This window comes from Pleurodeles waltl, chromosome 2_1 (genome assembly GCF_031143425.1).
Source record: "Pleurodeles waltl isolate 20211129_DDA chromosome 2_1, aPleWal1.hap1.20221129, whole genome shotgun sequence".
Lineage (NCBI taxonomy): Eukaryota > Metazoa > Chordata > Amphibia > Caudata > Salamandridae > Pleurodeles > Pleurodeles waltl.
Genome location: NC_090438.1, coordinates 727,360,768 through 727,382,542, shown reverse-complemented (window position 1 = coordinate 727,382,542; position 21,775 = coordinate 727,360,768). Strand labels below are relative to the sequence as shown.

The following is a 21,775-nucleotide window of genomic DNA, read 5'->3' as shown; positions in this document are numbered from 1 at the left end:
AAAGGTGGCTATATTGGTCACTGATTTGTTTTTGTTTTGTTTTTGAATGTCAGAAATGTATATTTGTGAATGTTGAGATGTTATATTGGTTTCACTGGTAATGATAAATAATTGAAATGGGTATATATATTTTTTTGTTAAGTTGCCTAATAATTATGCACAGTGATAGTCACCTGCACACACAGATATCCCCCTAACATAGCTAAAACTAAAAACAAACTAAAAACTACTTCCAAAAATATTCAGTTTTGATATTAATGAGTTTTTTGGGTTCATTGAGAACATGGTTGTTGTTCAATAATAAAATTAATCCTCAAAAATACAACTTGCCTAATAATTCTGCACTCCCTGTATTTATGTTGTAAAAATAATTTGATTTTTGGGAAACGATAAGTGTCAATATGCAAAAATTAAGTTTTCTCAGCTTGCTTTTGTTAGGCTGATGCTCTCCATTTTAGGACTTCATAATAATGAGGTAAGATCCAAGACACCAGTACCTATTCTGAAGTTAAGTTAAGATAACCTTTTGAAGTCATACCTTTTTTTCTGATCCCCAGGTACCGTGTTAAGGATAAGTCAGACCGTGCAACTGTGGAGCAGGTAGGTTTTCATTTGGTTTGGTAGATTATTCTTCCTCATGTTCCTTCCATCAGATTATAGCAAGATCCCACAGCTAGTAATATTTGTCCGTGCCTTGTCTTTTTTGGCCCTAAAACGTTTCAGTGGGTTAACACTTTAGTTAGCCAGAACCTTAATTTCGGGTCTCTAGGTTTTATTTGTTTTATCTGGTTATAGATGATTTCATAGCCTCTGTCTTCGACTTGGAGGCTAGTTCTGAGTTCTGAGTTTTACGGTTAAAGAATGGCTTAAGGAGGCAAATCGCCAATAACATTTCCCACAAAGATTTTCATAGAATTGACAAAAATACATTTTCAAGTTGTAGTTTCCTAAAGGGGAAAGGTTTGATGGAAAATCTTTATTTATAGACTTTTACAAAATCAGAAATGCTTCTGCTGCAGCCACAGGTCCAGATTCATATTATGAACTTCCTCCAGCTCATCCATATAATCCTATGTCAAATCAGTTAGATATGTAGCAGAGATAATATTACTTCTTGGTGCTGCCTCCTGATTTTACCTTTGAGACAAAGATAGATAAATTAGGAATAATGCCATGCGCAAGAGTACAACACACATCTGCACCTTTATTTGCAGAATTACCATCAGCCCTTTGCAGGTAATTAGGAGTCAGAATTATACTCTGCATTGATTTGCAGGTCCTTTGACTCAACGGGCTGTATGTGTTGGGTAGATCATCTCTAAATGCACACTATTTATTGAGGTTAGAGTAAAGCTTGCACTGGAGGTATTATGTGATCCACTTGCTTTTAGAATTTTGAAGTAGCCTCGTATTTCAAATGTGACATGCTTTATCTCTTGTATTAACTTTTTATAAGGTCTGAGCCCTTATGAGTGAGTTCAGTTTGTTACTAATTGTGAGAATGTTATGATGAAAATGATGGTGACTGGTGCATGCTTTTTAAAGGTACCGCAAACCCACATTTTCATATTTTGTATTGAAGAAATGGTATTGGAAACCTGCCACCAAGTATATAATTTATTATTTTATATGCTAACGTAAGTACATGAATAATTGTGATGCAAATTCTAGCACTACACAAATTTGGAGAGGAACAGGAGCAATAGAAGGGGAAATATGTGATGGGAGGGACTGCTTGTACATTCGTACAGCACAACAGACCTCTATGACATGTCATGGGGAAGCCTCAGGAACAGTTCAGTGCAAGTTGTAATGTCCATAGTGTGGACAAAGATACCCTGAAGGGATATTTCTAATTTTTGTAGGCTCTAACTCTGTCCTCTGTATGACACCTTTCACTTTGCACATGATCTTCCTTTTAGTCATTAAAAATGTTGGTATACAAAATACTGCACACCTTGGGGTTAGGCGAAGCAAAGATCTGTTATTAGGAGATGTGAAGGATTCTGCAGGTGACAGGCCTCTTCCCTTTCTGGACTCCTGTGCTTATGCAATAGAATCATCATCTTTCCAGTGTTTCTGTAGCAATGTAAGAGGAAGCAGTAGCCACATTTAACTAGGACTAGAACCGCTAACAAGCAGAACAGTTATTTACTCATTTCAGTTGAATCCCAGCTTGTTGGCTCATTTTTCAAATACCAAGGGCTTTATTGCCCTCGGATAACAAAAACCTGAAAATGAAATGTGTATGTTCTGTTTTGTTTCTGTATTATTTATTGGTAGAAATATTTTTTTACAGCAGTGTTAAGGTCTGACGTAGTAATTTCATAACTCTAATATTCTTTATTCTTGGTCTCAAGTCTGATGACAGATTGGACCCTCTGAAACTGTATTATATATTTATTACCTTTCATCAAGGTATTGGACCCAAGAACTCGAATGATCTTATTTAAGATGCTAACAAGAGGTATAATATCGGAGATAAATGGCTGCATCAGTACAGGAAAGGAGGTGAGTTTTTATTTCTTGGCTTGTTGCATATCTGCTCTTTCGCATTTCAACTTCTTTTAAAGACCCATAAAATGTATGGTTTTGCATGTAACCTAGTGTTACCATAAGTATTTTATTGGTGTAGGAAGTCCTTATGGAAGTTTGACGTTCCTTAATATTCATAGGTTTCAGGTTGGTAGGAGTGAAGCATTGAGCGAGTGCACACGCTTGTATACCACACCTTAGGGTTTTTACCCATCGACGGGTGTTGTGGAAGCCCTTGTTGTTACTTTGCTTGGATGCATTGTTTCACCTTAGATAGTTCAGATGATGTGTATCCTCCCTTAGAAGGAAAGAGAATGGAATAAATAAACTTTAATTTTTTCAAACTACGATGATAATTATTTCAAAAATGTAATTCCTATGTGAATTTTTTTTTTTAATTCTTTAAAAAAAAAATCAGTGTAAAAATCAACAATACAGCATTTCACTGTGATATTACCACAGCTTTGAGCCACGACATACACAATATATCCACAGCAAGCAGTGCGAAAAATACAATTGAAGTCCATGACAGGTTTGTGGGGTGTGTGAAGGTGCTCTAGTGGCCCCCCTTTCAAGAACGCTTGCGAGGTGTTGGGCTTCTACTGTCCTGTGAGTATGATGCATGGCATGTTATGTGTGTCTTATTCAGTTCTAGGGAGCACTGGGTCATAGGGTGCTATGTGGGCTAGGGTTGCATCTATAAGGGCTTCTATTTTTGCCAGAGAGAAGTGTAGCAGGCCCCATGTGCTCTGAGGTCTGTAGTTGAGGGGCTGTAACATAGCATAGACCCCTGCATTCTCTGCACACTGCCATCTCCCTGAGCCAGCTTTCTGTCGTGGGTGTACTGTTCCCCCATGCCAGTGTAAAGCTACTCTGCATTTGGGAATGGTTTGAAGTAGCTCAGTAGTGCGGTCAGTGAGTCAGAGGCAGCGGCGGCTGGCTACTCTAAAAGTGGTCGGGCACTTGCAGCACATAAAAGTGAAATCATGTTCAAAAGAACCGACATACTAAAATTTGTATTGCAGAGAGCATAGGGGAACATTCTATTTATAGGTATGTTTATTTATATAGAATGTGTACCGATCACCTTTGCAATGCAAATTTAACTTTAATTAAAATAAATACACATAACAAAAAATATCCTTACCCTCGTGAGCTAATCCTATGGACTTGCGCTGCCAGACAAAAATGCTCATGCTGGGCAATAGTATCCCAGCCATCCAAGCACTGCTGACATGCTGCTTTTAATACAAAACCGCATAAGAGCTGTACCAGGATTGGCTGGGTCGGGAAAACACAATGCTCTGTCAGAGACTGATGGGGCTGTGTCGAAGCTCTTCCAGCTCCCATGCAGCGTTGAGTATGGAAGCCAAAACTGCGCATGTCAGGCTAGCCACAGCAAAAAAATACAGCTAATCTGACATGCGCAGTTCATTCACACTGCCTGAGTGAATCACCAATACATTGCTCTGTAGCCCTGCCCCTACCCTACAGTAAGCAAATACATCAGAATATGCAATTTATCTGGGGTGTAGGGGCTCACAGCAGGGGGTCAATGCCCCCATGCTCTAATGGATGCGCCGCCCCAGGTCTTAGTTAATTCTGTGGTTAGTCATTTGCCCTATATGGTCACATACATCTTCCTAGTATCTGAGTATTGGTGTGCAGGCCCAAGCCATGTATACAATTCCTAATTGCTGGACCTAATAGAGTCGGATCTACCTGGGTGGATTCTGTGGTTCCTCTCTAGAGAGTAGTATGTGTCACACAGAAATCTGTAGAGAAGTAGTTTGTGCCTGTGGTTTATGGATATAGACTTATGAAGGCAACAGTATCTCCAGACCGTGCCTGTTGTTCTGACCCACAAATCATACTCCCAGGCTTGCTTATGTCTTTGTTCCTCTGCTAGCTTACCATCCACCTTGTTGTGTCAGGGGAGTGAATTTGCTGCATCAGGGATGTAAACTTCAGTGGCTATGCAGAGAACCCTGGTATTTGTGCCCAAGCCTGTAGTAGGTTAAAATACCCAGAGGAGAAATGCAACATATTTCCTGCTTCTGAGCTAGTGTGAGAAATTAGCCTTTGGCAAAGAACTGTCCCATCTCCAGTATATTTACACTGTGGAGTAGATATATATCCTTGTTTTAATTTGTAAGTTGCAGGATGGGGTTGTTCGCCAAATGTGCAGCAGGCGTGTTCAAGAATTGTGTACTAAGCTGCTCTCCTGTATGTTTCAAGGCCCAGCTTGCCATGGCGATTGGGCTGATCTCTGACCATGACATACCAGCTCAGCCTGCAGTAATGACTCCAGTGGTATTGATTCTGCCCTCTTCGACTCTGGTATTAGGTATGAATGCGTCTGTGTGGGTGGTACCAATGTCAACTATAGTGACACTGCACCACCAAATAGCAAATCTCAAGATCAGAGACCTCAAAACCACCCCGTCCATGAGGTAATGTCAGTGTGTCAAAGCTGATTCTCCGGTGACTGTCTGCCCTGATCAGTCTCATCAGGTGCATTTTGAGAGTAAGGAAAAACACTTTATTTAACGGAATATGAATGGTGGTGAACAAATACAAGAATCTGGTACGTGCAGTCACTTTATTAAGAGCTGTCCGGCCTGCCTTTGAGAGTGGGAGCTTGATCCGGGACTCTGCTTGCTGTGATAATATCTCAGCTGCTGGGCCACAGTTGAGTCTCAGTTCTCTCCCCCCTGCCCTCCCCCCCCCCCCAAGTTTCTGAGTTGAGTACCCATCAAGTATCTGATCGAATCCTCCCTTCAGCACACCAGAACTTCTAATGAGGGCCTGCATGTACTGTGGGTAACGTCAAATATCTCACTCTTTTCGCAGTTTGTTTACCCCTGACACTTCTGCAAATTTTGTTTTATAAATTTATGAACAAGTGGCTGAAAGTTCTGAGTCCGGTTTTGAACAAAGATGAAGACATCATTGATGTACATGGAATACATTACGCATCCCGTAGGAAGGTGGACTCCCTGTGCACGTGACACTTTTGTAAGAGCCGGAAAGGGGTCAAATGTTATACCTTTTACCCGAATTCTGGCCACAGGCAGTGTGTACAGGAGCTTTAAATTTAATGAACGTCACTGGGTTACCAAACCACTGCAAGGTAGTCATAAGAAAGGGCCAAAGACCTGTTATGCACCCAGTAGCTCAACTGCCAACTCCTCTCAAGGGGCATCTTTGTAAAATGGTATGAACATCACTTGTTAAGGATGTTTATTTTGTTATATGTTTTGGGCACAAGGAATCGTACTCTTGAAAGTGAAGTGGATCAAGTTTTTGCACATGTGCTGGATAACATCAATAGCAACAAACCCAAATTAAGATGATATATATCACTACATTGTAGCAGTTTATTAAACTAAATGTACAGGGGTTCAAAAATGGGCATAGCTTGTTCTCTTCTGAAGGGAGGACTGTTCAAACTCAACAAAACTATAGTGAAAATGCAGAAGGGTGGGAGGAATCTGAGGACTATGACAGAAAAGAGTAGATAGACAATCAGTATAACTACTTCCTCTTACTTGTCAATTATAACATTATGAGCATATGTCAGTGTCACACCTTTGTTCAATACCCTCCGCAGTTAACGTGAGTCTTTCACCAACCAAGTCCCTTGTGCAAGCACCAGTTCAAGCACACTACCACTGTAACTCTGCAATGCCACTTTGATCCCACATGGGAGGACAAACTGCCTTGAGAATACAAATTCCTAAAGAGGCAGAACATCCTCTAATCTTCTATAGTGACAGTTTCTGGAAATATGCCCAAAGTAATCCCAAGAGACAAGCCAACTGATTACACTGTTAAACAGGCCTTGCAGGAGCTAGGGAGCCATCCACTGAAGTACGGCCTACAGACTGAAACTAATTCTCAGCAAAGAACTCCACAGAACAATGCACACATTTAGTCATTGAGAAAAGCATACATTTGTAAAACACATAAACTGGTAGTATACCATTGCAGTGCACCTAGCCTAAAGAGTAACTCTTCAACACAACCAGTAGTGTGTTTAGTGGCGTGGCAGAAACAGCAAACTAAAATATTTTCTTCTGCATGAGCCAGACAATAACATCTGGTGGACCACCACAATCTTCAGATGCCACAAAGAACAGGAACTCTGGGCGGGAACCCTGTAACTTATACAGGAACAGCCTCTAGGTATCGATCAGAGGTCCCTGATGTGCAGTGAAACATGAAAATCATGAACAATTGAAATATAAGACAAACCTCTCAAGATATACCAGGGCTGTATTATACAGGATTGTACTACTGAATATCACCCCCAAGAATATTGTGGTACAAGAATATCAAGGACAGATTACAGAGGGACAAAATATCGAAAGGTAAGTGCATATAGGAGGTATAAGTTTACTATTCCTAACTCCATATTTATGTAACTTGAAAATCTAAATATCACCACGGTACATATATGTGAAGTTGGGTATGGAAGATCTATATTTACTTGCCTGGCATTTTTTTATTTTTTTAAATATTTTGCTCTCAATATCGTGTGTCATTGATATTCTGCTGTCTATATTCATGGCGCACACCATTATATAGCAGGTCCTGAAACCAAAACATCATGTAAAATAAAGCTACGGAATACAGTAAGTCCTGAAAATGTTTACTCAATGAAAAAAGAATCTGTAGAGTCCTAACATCAGTGCCTGCTGATCTCTGATCAGGAGGATACTACTCTCCTTGTATGTACGAATGGTGAGCTCCTCTGACACTAACTGGAAGAAACCTGGAATTTAAGATCACTAACATCAGCACAGAGATCCTCACAACATACAGCTAAAAGAAGAACCATAGCGCTAGAGGAAAAAAATGACAACAAAATAAAGTCAGCCACATGCACACTGCAAATAGAGTATAGACGTCGGTGCACACAAGTGAACTAAAAAATGCTGAGGGCAAAAATAAATCCTAGAACATACAGACACCACACAGTTATAAGCCTGGGTGTACCTAAGCCATTAATTGCAACCAGTGACTCATTTAACTTTTACTCTTCTGCCAAATCCACAAAAAGTAGAATTGTGAGCCACAACAGCAAAATTGGAGCAACATTGTAGTGACTTTTTGATGAGCCCCTGGCCGTCTTAGTGCCTTTTAAATACACTTATAACCCAGCTTGTGAATCGCACAAATTATGATTCTAGGCAAACCATGTTTTGTTACACTATGCGTTTATAAAATAGTGAGGAGCGACTCTTGACCCCAGGGTAGGTCGCTCCCCTGTCCTCACAGCGCCTCCAGATCCCCTGTTCTGCCTTCTCTTTTGCCTGCATCGCTGCCTGTGCCCCGAGTGTCTGTGTTGCCGTGTGTCTGCGTTCGCGCTCCCCTTTTTTTCCTTCTGTATCCCCGAGTGCCTGTGCTGTGTGATCGCGCTCCCCTTTTTTCCTTCTGTATCCCCGAGTGCCTGTGTTGTGTGATCGCGCTCCCCTGGTTTTCTTCTGTATCCCCGAGTGCCTGCATCTTCTGAGTGCCGTCCCCCTTGCCCTCCCGCCGTCTCCCCCTTGTTTTTCCTGTTTTTCTGTGCCTTTCGGCACTTCGCCATTTTTCTAGGCCTCCTCGCCTTCGGAGCCTTTTTCCCGCCGCTTTTTTGCCGCTTTTTTCGCCCTACCCGCCCTCCTCCCGCCTCCCAGCTGACCCCGCCTCCCCGGCTACCCCTTAAATGGCGGCCGCTGCGAGGCAGTAGTAGCGACCCTTGACCCCAGGGTAGGTCGCTCCCCTGTCCTCACAGCGCCACCAGATCCAGATCCCCTGTTCTGCCTTCTCTTTTGCCTGTGCCCCGAGTGTCTGTGTTGCCGTGTGTCTGCGTTCGCGCTCCCCTTTTTTTCCTTCTGTATCCCCGAGTGCCTGTGCTGTGTGATCGCGCTCCCCTTTTTTCCTTCTGTATCCCCGAGTGCCTGTGTTGTGTGATCGCGCTCCCCTGGTTTTCTTCTGTATCCCCGAGTGCCTGCATCTTCTGAGTGCCGTCCCCCTTGCCCTCCCGCCGTCTCCCCCTTGTTTTTCCTGTTTTTCTGCGCCTTTCGGCACTTCGCCATTTTTCTAGGCCTCCTCGCCTTCGGAGCCTTTTTCCCGCTGCTTTTTTGCCGCTTTTTTCGCCCTACCCGCCCTCCTCCCAGCTGACCCCGCCTCCCCGGCTACCCCTTAAATGGCGGCCGCTGCGAGGCAGTAGTAGCGACCCTTGACCCCAGGGTAGGTCGCTCCCTTGTCCTCACAGCGCCACCAGATCCAGATCCCCTGTTCTGCCTTCTCTTTTGCCTGCATCGCTGCCTGTGCCCCGAGTGTCTGTGTTGCCGTGTGTCTGCGTTCGCGCTCCCCTTTTTTTCCTTCTGTATCCCCGAGTGCCTGTGCTGTGTGATCGCGCTCCCCTTTTTTCCTTCTGTATCCCCGAGTGCCTGTGTTGTGTGATCGCGCTCCCCTGGTTTTCTTCTGTATCCCCGAGTGCCTGCATCTTCTGAGTGCCGTCCCCCTTGCCCTCCCGCCGTCTCCCCCTTGTTTTTCCTGTTTTTCTGCGCCTTTCGGCACTTCGCCATTTTTCTAGGCCTCCTCGCCTTCGGAGCCTTTTTCCCGCCGCTTTTTTGCCGCTTTTTTCGCCCTACCCGCCCTCCTCCCGCCTCCCAGCTGACCCCGCCTCCCCGGCTACCCCTTAAAAGGCGGCCGCTGCGAGGCAGTAGTAGCGACCCTTGACCCCAGGGTAGGTCGCTCCCCTGTCCTCACAGCGCCACCAGATCCAGATCCCCTGTTCTGCCTTCTCTTTTGCCTGCATCGCTGCCTGTGCCCCGAGTGTCTGTGTTGCCGTGTGTCTGCGTTCGCGCTCCCCTTTTTTTCCTTCTGTATCCCCGAGTGCCTGTGCTGTGTGATCGCGCTCCCCTTTTTTCCTTCTGTATCCCCGAGTGCCTGTGTTGTGTGATCGCGCTCCCCTGGTTTTCTTCTGTATCCCCGAGTGCCTGCATCTTCTGAGTGCCGTCCCCCTTGCCCTCCCGCCGTCTCCCCCTTGTTTTTCCTGTTTTTCTGCGCCTTTCGGCACTTCGCCATTTTTCTAGGCCTCCTCGCCTTCGGAGCCTTTTTCCCGCCGCTTTTTTGCCGCTTTTTTCACCCTACCCGCCCTCCTCCCGCCTCCCAGCTGACCCCGCCTCCCCGGCTACCCCTTAAATGGCAGCCGCTGCGAGGCAGTAGTAGCGACCCTTGACCCCAGGGTAGGTCGCTCCCCTGTCCTCACAGCGCCACCAGATCCAGATCCCCTGTTCTGCCTTCTCTTTTGCCTGCATCGCTGCCTGTGCCCCGAGTGTCTGTGTTGCCGTGTCTGCGTTCGCGCTCCCCTTTTTTTCCTTCTGTATCCCCGAGTGCCTGTGCTGTGTGATCGCGCTCCCCTTTTTTCCTTCTGTATCCCCGAGTGCCTGTGTTGTGTGATCGCGCTCCCCTGGTTTTCTTCTGTATCCCCGAGTGCCTGCATCTTCTGAGTGCCGTCCCCCTTGCCCTCCCGCCGTCTCCCCCTTGTTTTTCCTGTTTTTCTGCGCCTTTCGGCACTTCGCCATTTTTCTAGGCCTCCTCGCCTTCGGAGCCTTTTTCCCGCCGCTTTTTTGCCGCTTTTTTCGCCCTACCCGCCCTCCTCCCGCCTCCCAGCTGACCCCGCCTCCCCGGCTACCCCTTAAATGGCGGCCGCTGCGAGGCAGTAGTAGCGACCCTTGACCCCAGGGTAGGTCGCTCCCCTGTCCTCACAGCGCCACCAGATCCAGATACCCTGTTCTGCCTTCTCTTTTGCCTGCATCGCTACCTGTGCCCCGAGTGTCTGTGTTGCCGTGTGTCTGCGTTCGCGCTCCCCTTTTTTTCCTTCTGTATCTCCGAGTGCCTGTGCTGTGTGATCGCGCTCCCCTTTTTTCCTTCTGTATCCCCGAGTACCTGTGTTGTGTGATCGCGCTCCCCTGGTTTTCTTCTGTATCCTCGAGTGCCTGCATCTTCTGAGTGCCGTCCCCCTTGCCCTCCCGCCGTCTCCCCCTTGTTTTTCCTGTTTTTCTGCGCCTTTCGGCACTTCGCCATTTTTCTAGGCCTCCTCGCCTTCGGAGCCTTTTTCCCGCCGCTTTTTTGCCGCTTTTTTCGCCCTACCCGCCCTCCTCCCGCCTCCCAGCTGACCCCGCCTCCCCGGCTACCCCTTAAAAGGCGGCCGCTGCGAGGCAGTAGTAGCGACCCTTGACCCCAGGGTAGGTCGCTCCCCTGTCCTCACAGCGCCACCAGATCCAGATCCCCTGTTCTGCCTTCTCTTTTGCCTGCATCGCTGCCTGTGCCCCGAGTGTCTGTGTTGCCGTGTGTCTGCGTTCGCGCTCCCCTTTTTTTCCTTCTGTATCCCCGAGTGCCTGTGCTGTGTGATCGCGCTCCCCTTTTTTCCTTCTGTATCCCCGAGTGCCTGTGTTGTGTGATCGCGCTCCCCTGGTTTTCTTCTGTATCCCCGAGTGCCTGCATCTTCTGAGTGCCGTCCCCCTTGCCCTCCCGCCGTCTCCCCCTTGCTTTTCCTGTTTTTCTGCGCCTTTCGGCACTTCGCCATTTTTCTAGGCCTCCTCGCCTTCGGAGCCTTTTTCCCGCCGCTTTTTTGCCGCTTTTTTCGCCCTACCCGCCCTCCTCCCGCCTCCCAGCTGACCCCGCCTCCCCGGCTACCCCTTAAATGGCAGCCGCTGCGAGGCAGTAGTAGCGACCCTTGACCCCAGGGTAGGTCGCTCCCCTGTCCTCACAGCGCCACCAGATCCAGATCCCCTGTTCTGCCTTCTCTTTTGCCTGCATCGCTGCCTGTGCCCCGAGTGTCTGTGTTGCCGTGTGTCTGCGTTCGCGCTCCCCTTTTTTTCCTTCTGTATCCCCGAGTGCCTGTGCTGTGTGATCGCGCTCCCCTTTTTTCCTTCTGTATCCCCGAGTGCCTGTGTTGTGTGATCGCGCTCCCCTGGTTTTCTTCTGTATCCCCGAGTGCCTGCATCTTCTGAGTGCCGTCCCCCTTGCCCTCCCGCCGTCTCCCCCTTGTTTTTCCTGTTTTTCTGCGCCTTTCGGCACTTCGCCATTTTTCTAGGCCTCCTCGCCTTCGGAGCCTTTTTCCCGCCGCTTTTTTGCCGCTTTTTTCGCCCTACCCGCCCTCCTCCCGCCTCCCAGCTGACCCCGCCTCCCCGGCTACCCCTTAAATGGCGGCCGCTGCGAGGCAGTAGTAGCGACCCTTGACCCCAGGGTAGGTCGCTCCCCTGTCCTCACAGCGCCACCAGATCCAGATACCCTGTTCTGCCTTCTCTTTTGCCTGCATCGCTACCTGTGCCCCGAGTGTCTGTGTTGCCGTGTGTCTGCGTTCGCGCTCCCCTTTTTTTCCTTCTGTATCTCCGAGTGCCTGTGCTGTGTGATCGCGCTCCCCTTTTTTCCTTCTGTATCCCCGAGTACCTGTGTTGTGTGATCACGCTCCCCTGGTTTTCTTCTGTATCCTCGAGTGCCTGCTCTTCTGAGTGCCGTCCCCCTTGCCCTCCCGCCGTCTCCCCCTTGTTTTTCCTGTTTTTCTGCGCCTTTCGGCACTTCGCCATTTTTCTAGGCCTCCTCGCCTTCGGAGCCTTTTTCCCGCCACTTTTTTGCCGTTTTTTTCGCCCTACCCGCCCTCCTCCCGCCTCCCAGCTGACCCCGGCTACCTCTTATATGGCGGCCGCTGCGAGGCCGCGCAGCGGGCGCGCCTAAGGCAAGCCCGTCTGCGCCCGTCCGCGCCTGGACCGCGCACAGCGCCCGAACCCCTGGCCCCCGTGCCCCCCGCCTGACCTACGACTCCGCCACCCTCGTCAACCTCAACCCCGGCCGCACTCCGGGCTGCTACCGCGCCCCCCCCCCCCCCTCCCCCCCCAAACGGACCCACGGACCCTTCACCTGCAGCAACTGTCACTTCACCTGCCTACGGACCAACACCGCTCCCGTCAAGAACGACTCCCCCGGAAGCAATCTCCACTGCATCCTGGTCAACACCCGATCCGTCCACAGGCACGCCATCGAACTGTGGAACCTCATCAACTCTACGAACACGGACATCGCCTTCCTCACCGAGACCTGGATGAATCCCTCCTCGGCACCCGACATCGCCATAGCCATCCCCGACGGCTACAAAATCATCCGGAAAGACCGCACCAACCGCATCGGAGGAGGCATCGCCATCGCACACAAAAACTCCATCCGCATCTCAACCGACACCGACAACTCACTCCCCGACGCCGAACATCTCCACTTCACGATCCACAGCGACCCCAAGACCACCCTCAGAGGCACCCTCATGTACAGACCACCAGGACCCCGCACCAAGTTCAGCGAAGACATCGCAGACTTCGTCAACCCTCACGCACTCTCGTCCACCGACTACATCCTCCTAGGAGACCTCAACTTTCACCTGGAGAACCTCACCGACAACAACACCACCGCCTTACTGGACAATCTCACCAACCTGGGACTGAATCAGCTAGTCAACACCCCCACCCACTACGCTGGACACACGCTCGACCCCATCTTCTCCTCCAGCAAACACATCACCTTCAGCCACACCACCGAACTCACCTTGTCGGACCACAGCTGCGTCCACTTCATCTTCAAGAAGACCACTGTGCACCACCACACCCAGCAACCACCAAGAAGACACTGGAATCGTATCACCACGGATCAGCTCGCATCAACCCTCTCCCAGAACCGACCCACCAGCACCACCGACCCAAACGAAGCCGCCAACAACCTCACCAACTGGATCTCCGACTGCGCCAACCTCCTGGCCCCCCTGAAAACTCAAGCCAGCACCAACAACCACAAGAAAAACTCCTGGTTCACCCCCGACCTCAAGGACTCCAAGAAAGAATGCCGCGCCCGCGAGAAGACGTGGCGCCTCAACCAGACCGAAGAGAACATGTCAGCTCTCAAGGACGCCACCCGCCAACACCACCAACGCCTCCGCGCCGCACGAAAAACAGCCTACCGGATCAGACTTGACAACAACGCCCACAACAGCAAGGAACTATTTGGCATCGTCAAAGAGCTCTCCAACCCGGACGCAGAAAACAACTCCATCCCTCCATCACAGGACCTCTGCGACTCCCTCTCGACCTTCTTCCACCACAAGATCACCGACATATACAACAGCTTCCCGACCACCGACGCGAACCCCCCCCCCCCCCGGAACCCGCTACCGACATCGCCACCATCCTCACCTGGAGCCCAACCACCACCGAGGAGACCACCCGCGTCATGAACTCGATCCACTCCGGATCCCCATCGGACCCCTGCCCGCACCACATCTACAACAAAGCCGACGACATCATCGCACCGCACCTCCGAGATGTCATCAACGCCTCCCTCACCACCGCCACCTTCCCGGAGAGCTGGAAACACGCAGAGCTCAACGCCCTCTTAAAGAAACCCACAGCAGACCCCACCGAACTCAAAAACTTCCGGCCCATCTCTCTCCTGCTGTTCCCCGCCAAAGTGATTGAGAAAATTGTCAACACTCAACTCACCAACGCCCTGGAAACCAACGACTCCCTCGACCCCACACAGTTCGGTTTCAGGACCAACCACAGCACCGAAACCGCCCTCATCGCAGCCACGGACAACATCAGAGCCCTGACCGACAAGGGTGAGACCGTGGCCCTCGTACTCCTGGACCTCTCCGCAGCCTTCGACACGGTCTGCCACCTCACCCTGATACGACGCCTCAGCAACGCCGGCATCAGAGGCAAGGCCCTCGAATGGATCATCTCCTTCCTCTCCGGAAGGACTCAGAGAGTCCGCCTGCCCCCCTTCAGATCCACAGCCACGGAGATCATCTGCGGCGTACCTCAAGGATCCTCCCTCAGCCCCACTCTCTTCAACATCTACATGACCCCCCTGGCGAACATCGCACGCAAACACGGACTCGACCTAATATCATACGCCGACGACACCCAGCTCATCTTATCCCTCACAAACAACCCCACCTCAGCTAGGACCAGATTTCATGAAGGAATGAAGGAAGTGGCGAACTGGATGACAGACAGCCGCCTGAAACTGAACGCCGACAAGACGGAGGTCCTCATCCTCGGCCCCACCCCCACCGCATGGGACGACTCCTGGTGGCCCCCCGCCCTAGGCAGCACTCCCCAACCCACCGACCACGCACGCAACCTCGGCTTCATCCTGGACTCATCCCTCACCATGACCAGACAGGTGAACTCGGTGACCTCAGCATGCTTCAACACCCTACGCATGCTCCGCAAGATCTTCCGCTGGATCCCCACCGACACCAGGAAGACTGTCACCCACGCCCTCGTCACCAGTCGCTTGGACTACGGGAACACCCTGTACGCGGGCATCACCACCAAGCTGCTGAGGAAACTCCAACGGATCCAGAGCGCTGCCGCAAGACTCATCCTGGACATCCCTCGCCACCACCACATCTCAGGACACTTGAAAAAACTCCATTGGCTCCCCGTCAACAAGAGGATCACCTTCCGACTCCTCACCCACGCACACAAAGCCCTTCACAACCTCGGACCCAAACTCATCAACAACCGCGTCTCCTTCTACACTCCTCCGCGCACTCTACGATCCGCCGGACAGGCCCTGGCAGCCGTACCCTGCATCCGCAAAGCCACCGCCGGAGGAAGATCCTTCTCTTTCCTGGCAGCGAAGACCTGGAACTCTCTGCCCAGCCACCTTCGCGCCATACCTGAACACCTCTCCTTCAGAAGGCAGCTCAAGACCTGGCTCTTCAAGCACTGACCCCCCCCCCCCCCCCCCCCCCAGCGCCTTGAGACCCTTTATAGGTGAGTAGCGCGCTTTATAAATGCGAATGATTGATTGATTGATTGATTGATACCCAGAAGCATATTGCTCCGGAGGTTCCCTCATTTCCATATCACTATCAAATCTGCGGAGAGGGAAGAATTGTTTGAAACAAGATGATTCTGACAATGTAGGGTGAAGGAAGAAGAGAGAAGGGGCAACAACACTAACTAGTTCTTGTATCCTGACCCAAAAATCTATTACAATCACTTGGAGCACCACAGGGCATTACTAACACTGAACCTATATAAGAGTCATGGCACATTTGAAATAAAATGTTAGAGATTTCAAGTATAGAATACTTTCTTAACAATTAAGTGACATCGCATTTGGTGGGAGGCAGGATCATCCGACTTCAAAAGTTCCCATATTTCCCGCCCTGGAAGCAAGGGAAACTACATTCAACCTTTGCCCTCAAGATCGTACATTAACCTTCTCTGTACTCCTGAATGCAGGCTGATTATTGCATGCTAAGCACAAAGGGCAACACCAGTCCATCAATGTACAGAAAACCAAGTGATTTATCGTCTAAAAGTGAGTGCAGAGACATGTATTGACATCCCATTTATCAAATACTGTGCCATTAAATAGGATTATTTGAAGAGCAAAGTCACAAGTCTGAAATGTGTAGGGTAATCTGACTTCATCATAGGAAATGGATAGAACATTATATTCTATGGTGTCAGGAAAAAGAACAGACAACACACATGCCACAAAACAGCACTGTGTTTAGAAGGTAAGGAAATAACATGAAAATCAGTTATCATGTACAATGGCCTAAGCATCGATATGACAGTATGAGTCCAATTAGGTCTGCAAAATAATGCCACAACCACCTAAGTAAAAGCTGCTCCTTGAGTACACTTAGAGGAGCTCCATGCAGTGCTTGCTCATGTGAGTATCCAGTAAGAGTCCGAAGCTTACAGGATTTAAATCTGCATGAGAAGATCCTGCTTCACAAGCAATACGAATGCAACCTGGCTTCTAAACATTTTTTTACAGAACTTTCAAATATATATCCTTTCCACCAAACTCTGCACTTGTCCCCTCCTTTCCCCCTCCCCAACCCCGACAAAGACCGGCCCTCTTTTCCCAAACCCACCCCAGTGAGAGGTATAGGCTTGTAGAGCATCAGCAATCACATTCCCTAGATACATACAAAAATTCTTCATGTTGGTCAGTCACTACTAGCGGTACAACTACTCTAGATTAAACTCCTATTATACAATAGAGTACTTCCACCAAGGTATTATGGTATTATTTTCTTCAGATGTTCAACTTTGTGATGCATTCTGGGTAGACCAATGAGTCTTGCTCAGACCCTTGCATCTTGGCATTGAAAAGCTTTTCAGTGTCACTGCTGGCACAATACAATCCTTCACCATGTTATATATTATATACAAAGGCAAGATGTTGCTGCCTCATGTATGTACCCAAACGTTCACTATTGAACATTGACACACATCTTAAGATGTTGTAAACTTGTGTTAAAATGCAATGACCTGTGCACCACGTGACTAGTGGTGTTTTCTCCAGGTTATCATTGTTGGATACCAGTCTTCTGTTACATAAATAAGAAGAATGTAGAAATTGCTGAGCAGCAAAAGATGACGCATCAGATTGCTGTGTGTCATAACATGGAAGTCTGTTGAATGTGCCTGTCGGTCATTGGAGTCATTTTATTGCTACCATGCAACAAACACTTGGCTTCATGTGAGCTTAATCCTGGGCTATTGGAATCTACAGTAGCAATTGTAGTCTTTGGTCCTCAAGCAAAATAGTCAGCAAATAGGCATATTCCTGTGGGTGAGCAAATTGTCACTCACACGCCCACCTTTCAGCTCGCCAGAATTTAACTTGCAATACTGCATGCTCACACTAACATCCGTTAAACACCCCCTGCCTGTAGCTTTTACCTTACAAACTGTGTGACCATTCACCATACCACTAAGATAGCACTCACGGCAAATGTTAAGTTTCAAGTCAAAAACATTCCCATGCTCAAAGGTTAGTGTTTATTTTCCTCTTGTTTACTTCTGCCTCTCCACATTTCCTACCCTGTTCCACCACTTAGTCCAAACATCTGCTTTTGATGAATTACAGCTTTTTTTTTTTTTTACTAAGGCCAGCTGTTCCTAGTTCTTCAGACTCAAAAAAAACTGCTTCAAGGTAATTTGTCTGCTCTTGCTCCATTGAATGTTTTATGTCCTGATGATGAGCCTTATCGTGCTAATTGGTTGAAACACCATCAAGGATTCTAAAAATTGGAACTAAATAGTTTTGTTGTTGTTTAAGTTACTGAACCACTAAGGCTAAAGAACTTGTACCAACAACCAAAATCAGTTGAATGTCCCATTGTTATTCTGTTCTTTTATACAAACTTTTTCACTTGTTGTTTTTCAGCATTAAGTGATTACCTGAGCACAGATCACATTGCTTTGATGTGACAAATATAATATCTTATAAAAGCATATGAGTGGGTCCAGTTTTTCTATTACTTTTATTGACTGGACACTTAGTTATACCTACTCTTTATTGAAATCCATTTTGTGATTGTTCTCATTGTAATTGTTCCACATTGAACCTTTGTTTTCTGTGGTTCCAGGTGGTATTTGGGCTACCACAGTTGCATTTAATTGCTGTTATCCAGTTAAACACCACAGCCTCATTCTTAATAGCAATCCTTAAGTGTTTGATTGCATTTTCCTTTGCTGACTATACGCATTATACTCTTCAAATGTATTAGATGCTGAGCAATATTCTCAGGTTGTACATCATTACTTTATGGGCCAACAAACCTCTCTACTGTAGGTGCAGCTGGATCTAGATATAGATTACAATGATGCATTACCTCCTTGAAGAAATAATGAGGAATCCAACCCATTATTATAGCATCAAGGTTCTTGACTTGTGTTCTATGTAATATATTTTGAACCTTGTTATCAGTGCTCTTGTAATTCAAGTTAATCTGGTAACAGGAATGACTCACTGACTCGGGATTGCAGCTCTGGAGATCAGTAGTATATCTCCTGGAGACTTCAGCTGCTGGAAGTAGGTGAACATTCCAGATAAATCCATTCTAGAATTGGCACAGAAACACTAATTCTTGAATAGTTACACATACCAATAACTTTTGTCTAGGAGCAAATATCAGGCCATTTTGCATCCAATTATTAATGAAGCTCTTAGTGAGAAAACTAGAAATTAATCAGGTTTAAAACCTGTTTGGAAAACCAAAATTAAAGTTTTCGAGGCTTAGAACACACCTTTTATATGTGGTCTGAGGAACATCTCAGTAACAGTCACGACCCTTCCCAAAACCTTCCTTTACAATTCAAATAGTTCTTGCTAGACTTCTGTTTTTCTTTCATATTTCTTAGCGATGCTTTATTCTTTTCTCACTCATCCATATTTTGCCATCAAATAAAGACCAATCCTTTAACGTTCACCTCTTCTCCCAGGCGTATCTACATAGTGTTGAATGTATCTTTACTGAAGCCTGTCCTTCTAATGAACCTTCTCATATTGCTCTCACTTGGAGCGTCATAGACGTAGCCATAGTCTAAGATGTAGCTGGATCAGAATGATAATTTTTAGGTCGAAACCTTTGTTTTGAACTGTCCAGCTTGAGTTCATCTTTTTGCCTTCTTCCTCCTATTTTTCTGACCTGTTTTGTTGACTTTAGGACTCTGGATACTTTACCACTGCTGACCGGTTCTAAAGTGCAAGTGCTCTGTGTCTAAACAGTATTGATGATTGGTTTATCTATGACTGACATATTTGATTTACTAGTAAGTCCCTAGTAAAGTGCATTATGGGTACCCAGGGCCTGTAAATCAAATGCTGCTAGTGGGCCTGCAGCACTGATTGTGCCACCCACATGAGTAGCCCTGTAATCCTGTCTCAAACCTGCCATTGCAGTCTCTGTGTATGCAGTTTTGTACTGCCAGTTCTACCTGGCAAGTGTACCCACTTGCCAGGCCTAAACCTTCCATTTTACTACATATAAGTCACCTCTAAGGCAGGCCCAAAGCAGCTTCGTGAGCAGGGTGTAATATAATTAAAAAAATAAGACATTCTCTGGTGTGTTTTACATGTCCCGATAGTAAAATACTGCTAAATTTGGATTTCACTATTTCATGGCCTATCTCTCCCATAGGATAACATGGGGATTACCTTGAAATATCTTTTAAGTGCAGTTTCCCTTTGGGAGCAGGTGTAGATCTGGAGTTTGGGGTCTTTGAACTCACAATTTAAAACTACATCTTTTGGTGAAGTTGCGTTTTAGATTGTAAGTTTGAAAATGGCACTTTTAGAAAGTGGACATTTTCTTGCTTAACTATTCTGTGCCTCTGCCTGGCTGCTGAATACATGTCTGGGTCAGAGTGACAGTTGGGCTGTTTGCAAATTCACCACGGAGTGAGCTGAGGTGTGTCCTGCATATCCTAATGGGGCTTCCTGGGCTGGGCTAGAGTGGAGGTAGGAGCTGACACTTGCACCTGAATATGGCTGTTTCTGCCCTTGCACAAAGCATTCTTCAACCCCCTGAAGTGTGTCTGGGACCAGGACAGGGAGATGCAGGGTCTTGTGCACTACAAAGATTTTCCTTTGAAGTTTGCCTACTTAAAAGGCAGACATGAGTATAAGTATTGGACTACTGGCCCCACAACTTCAGAACACTTCTGTACTGAGGATATTCTGCCAGGGAGAAGAGCTGGATGTTTGAGGATAACCTGCCACGCTGCCTACTGCTTTGCTGTGCTGGCCTGCAGCTGCTACGTCTGCCCTGGGAGTGAAAGGACTGGACTTTGCTTTCTAAATCCTGCTTTTTAAAGGTTCTCCAAGGGCTTGAACTGAGCTTGCCTCCTGTTGTGAAGTGTCGGGACATCAAAAGCTTTATCTGCCAGTGCCTGGGCTCTTCTGATTTGCCAGGTGGTGCCAAATTCAGTTCCTAGGCTCTTGGTAGTGGAAGCTGGTGACATAAAGAAAAATCCACACACAACGGCTGTTGCAGCAGAAAATTTGATGCAGTGTCTGCACCGTGGCTGAAAAATCTACACAGCACGGATGAAATCGACGTTTAGCCTGCTTAAGCGTGGATCCATTGTTGCTGTGCATCTGGATTTTCCACGCATCGTCCCTGGGTGTCAAATCTTCAATATCATCACAGAGAACTGAGGTTGCGTGGCCTGAAATAGAAGCATCATGGAGAGAATCGGCGCATAGCCTACCCGACGGGGCAAGAATCATCACATGGCCTCACCTGCGAGCAAGGAATCGAAGCATCACTTGCACTTCTGACGCATCACCTCTCCTGCGGCTTTATTTTTGATGAATGCCAGGCACTTTGTGCTAAAACAACTCATCCATTGATTCCTATGGATTAAGACTCTTAACTTTAAAAACTAAAGTGTGGTGGACACAAATTTGTTAATACGATCAAAACAAATTAATACACTAGGTGAGGGCGTTTTCCACACATTATCGTTTGTGCGCTGTATACTTTTATAAGTAAAACTGAATGTCAGTGTAAATGCCATGGTCATTTAAACTGAAAATGTGTTATCTGTAATGCCTGTGGGCTACTACACCATGCATGTTCCACTTTATGCCACACTAGCCTGCACCATTGCACTCTACTCTGCACCACTCTGCTCTGCACCAATGCACTCTACTTCACTTTACCCTGCACCCCTCCACTCTGCTCTGCTGCATTCTATTGAGAAATAGGCTACTCTGCCACTGTACTCCATGCCACTCTGCTCCACTCCACTGCATTGTATACCACTGGAATTCATTCTGCACCACTGCACTCTATGCCTCTTCACTCAAAACCAATGCACTCTGTGCCACTGCACTCTACGCTCATATTCTCTGCTCCACTGCAGTCTATGCCACTGAACTCTACGCCATTGCACTTTATGCCACTCTATTCTACTCTGCACCACTATACTCTATGCCTCTGTGCTCTATGCAAGTCTACTCTGCACTGCTCTTCTCTACGTTAACCCGCCTACTCCACTCTACTTTGCACCACACTTCTGCAATACTTCACTCTGTGCCACTGCACTCTACTTTGCACCACTCTACTCTACAGCATTCTATGCTGATGTAGTGGATGCCACTACACACCACACTACTCTGCATCACTTCACTTTATACCACTGCACTCTGTACTACACCACTCTACCCTACTCCACTCTATACCACTTCACTTTACTCTGAAACAATCTACTCTACTCCACGCCACTTGTAAAGAAATGGCTCCCTGTTGCAGTTACCCCCCACTTTTTGCCTGATACTGATGCTGGCTTGACTGAGAAGAGTGCTGGGACCCTGCTAACCAGGCCCCAGCACCAGTGTTCCTTCACCTAAAATGTACCATTGTATCCAC

The 21,775-nt window shown here is 47.5% G+C and overlaps 1 protein-coding gene across 1 annotated transcript in view; it reads left to right on the top strand.

Annotated features, from left to right (window-relative positions):
- The window catches only part of RIOK1 (RIO kinase 1), a 297,153-nt gene that overhangs the window by 75,441 nt on the left and 199,937 nt on the right, over positions 1 to 21,775 (top strand). The window contains exons 5-6 of the mRNA XM_069217290.1: positions 558 to 600; positions 2,419 to 2,511. Coding sequence (XP_069073391.1) covers positions 558 to 600; positions 2,419 to 2,511 — 136 coding nt within the window. The remainder of the gene's footprint in view (positions 1 to 557; positions 601 to 2,418; positions 2,512 to 21,775) is intronic.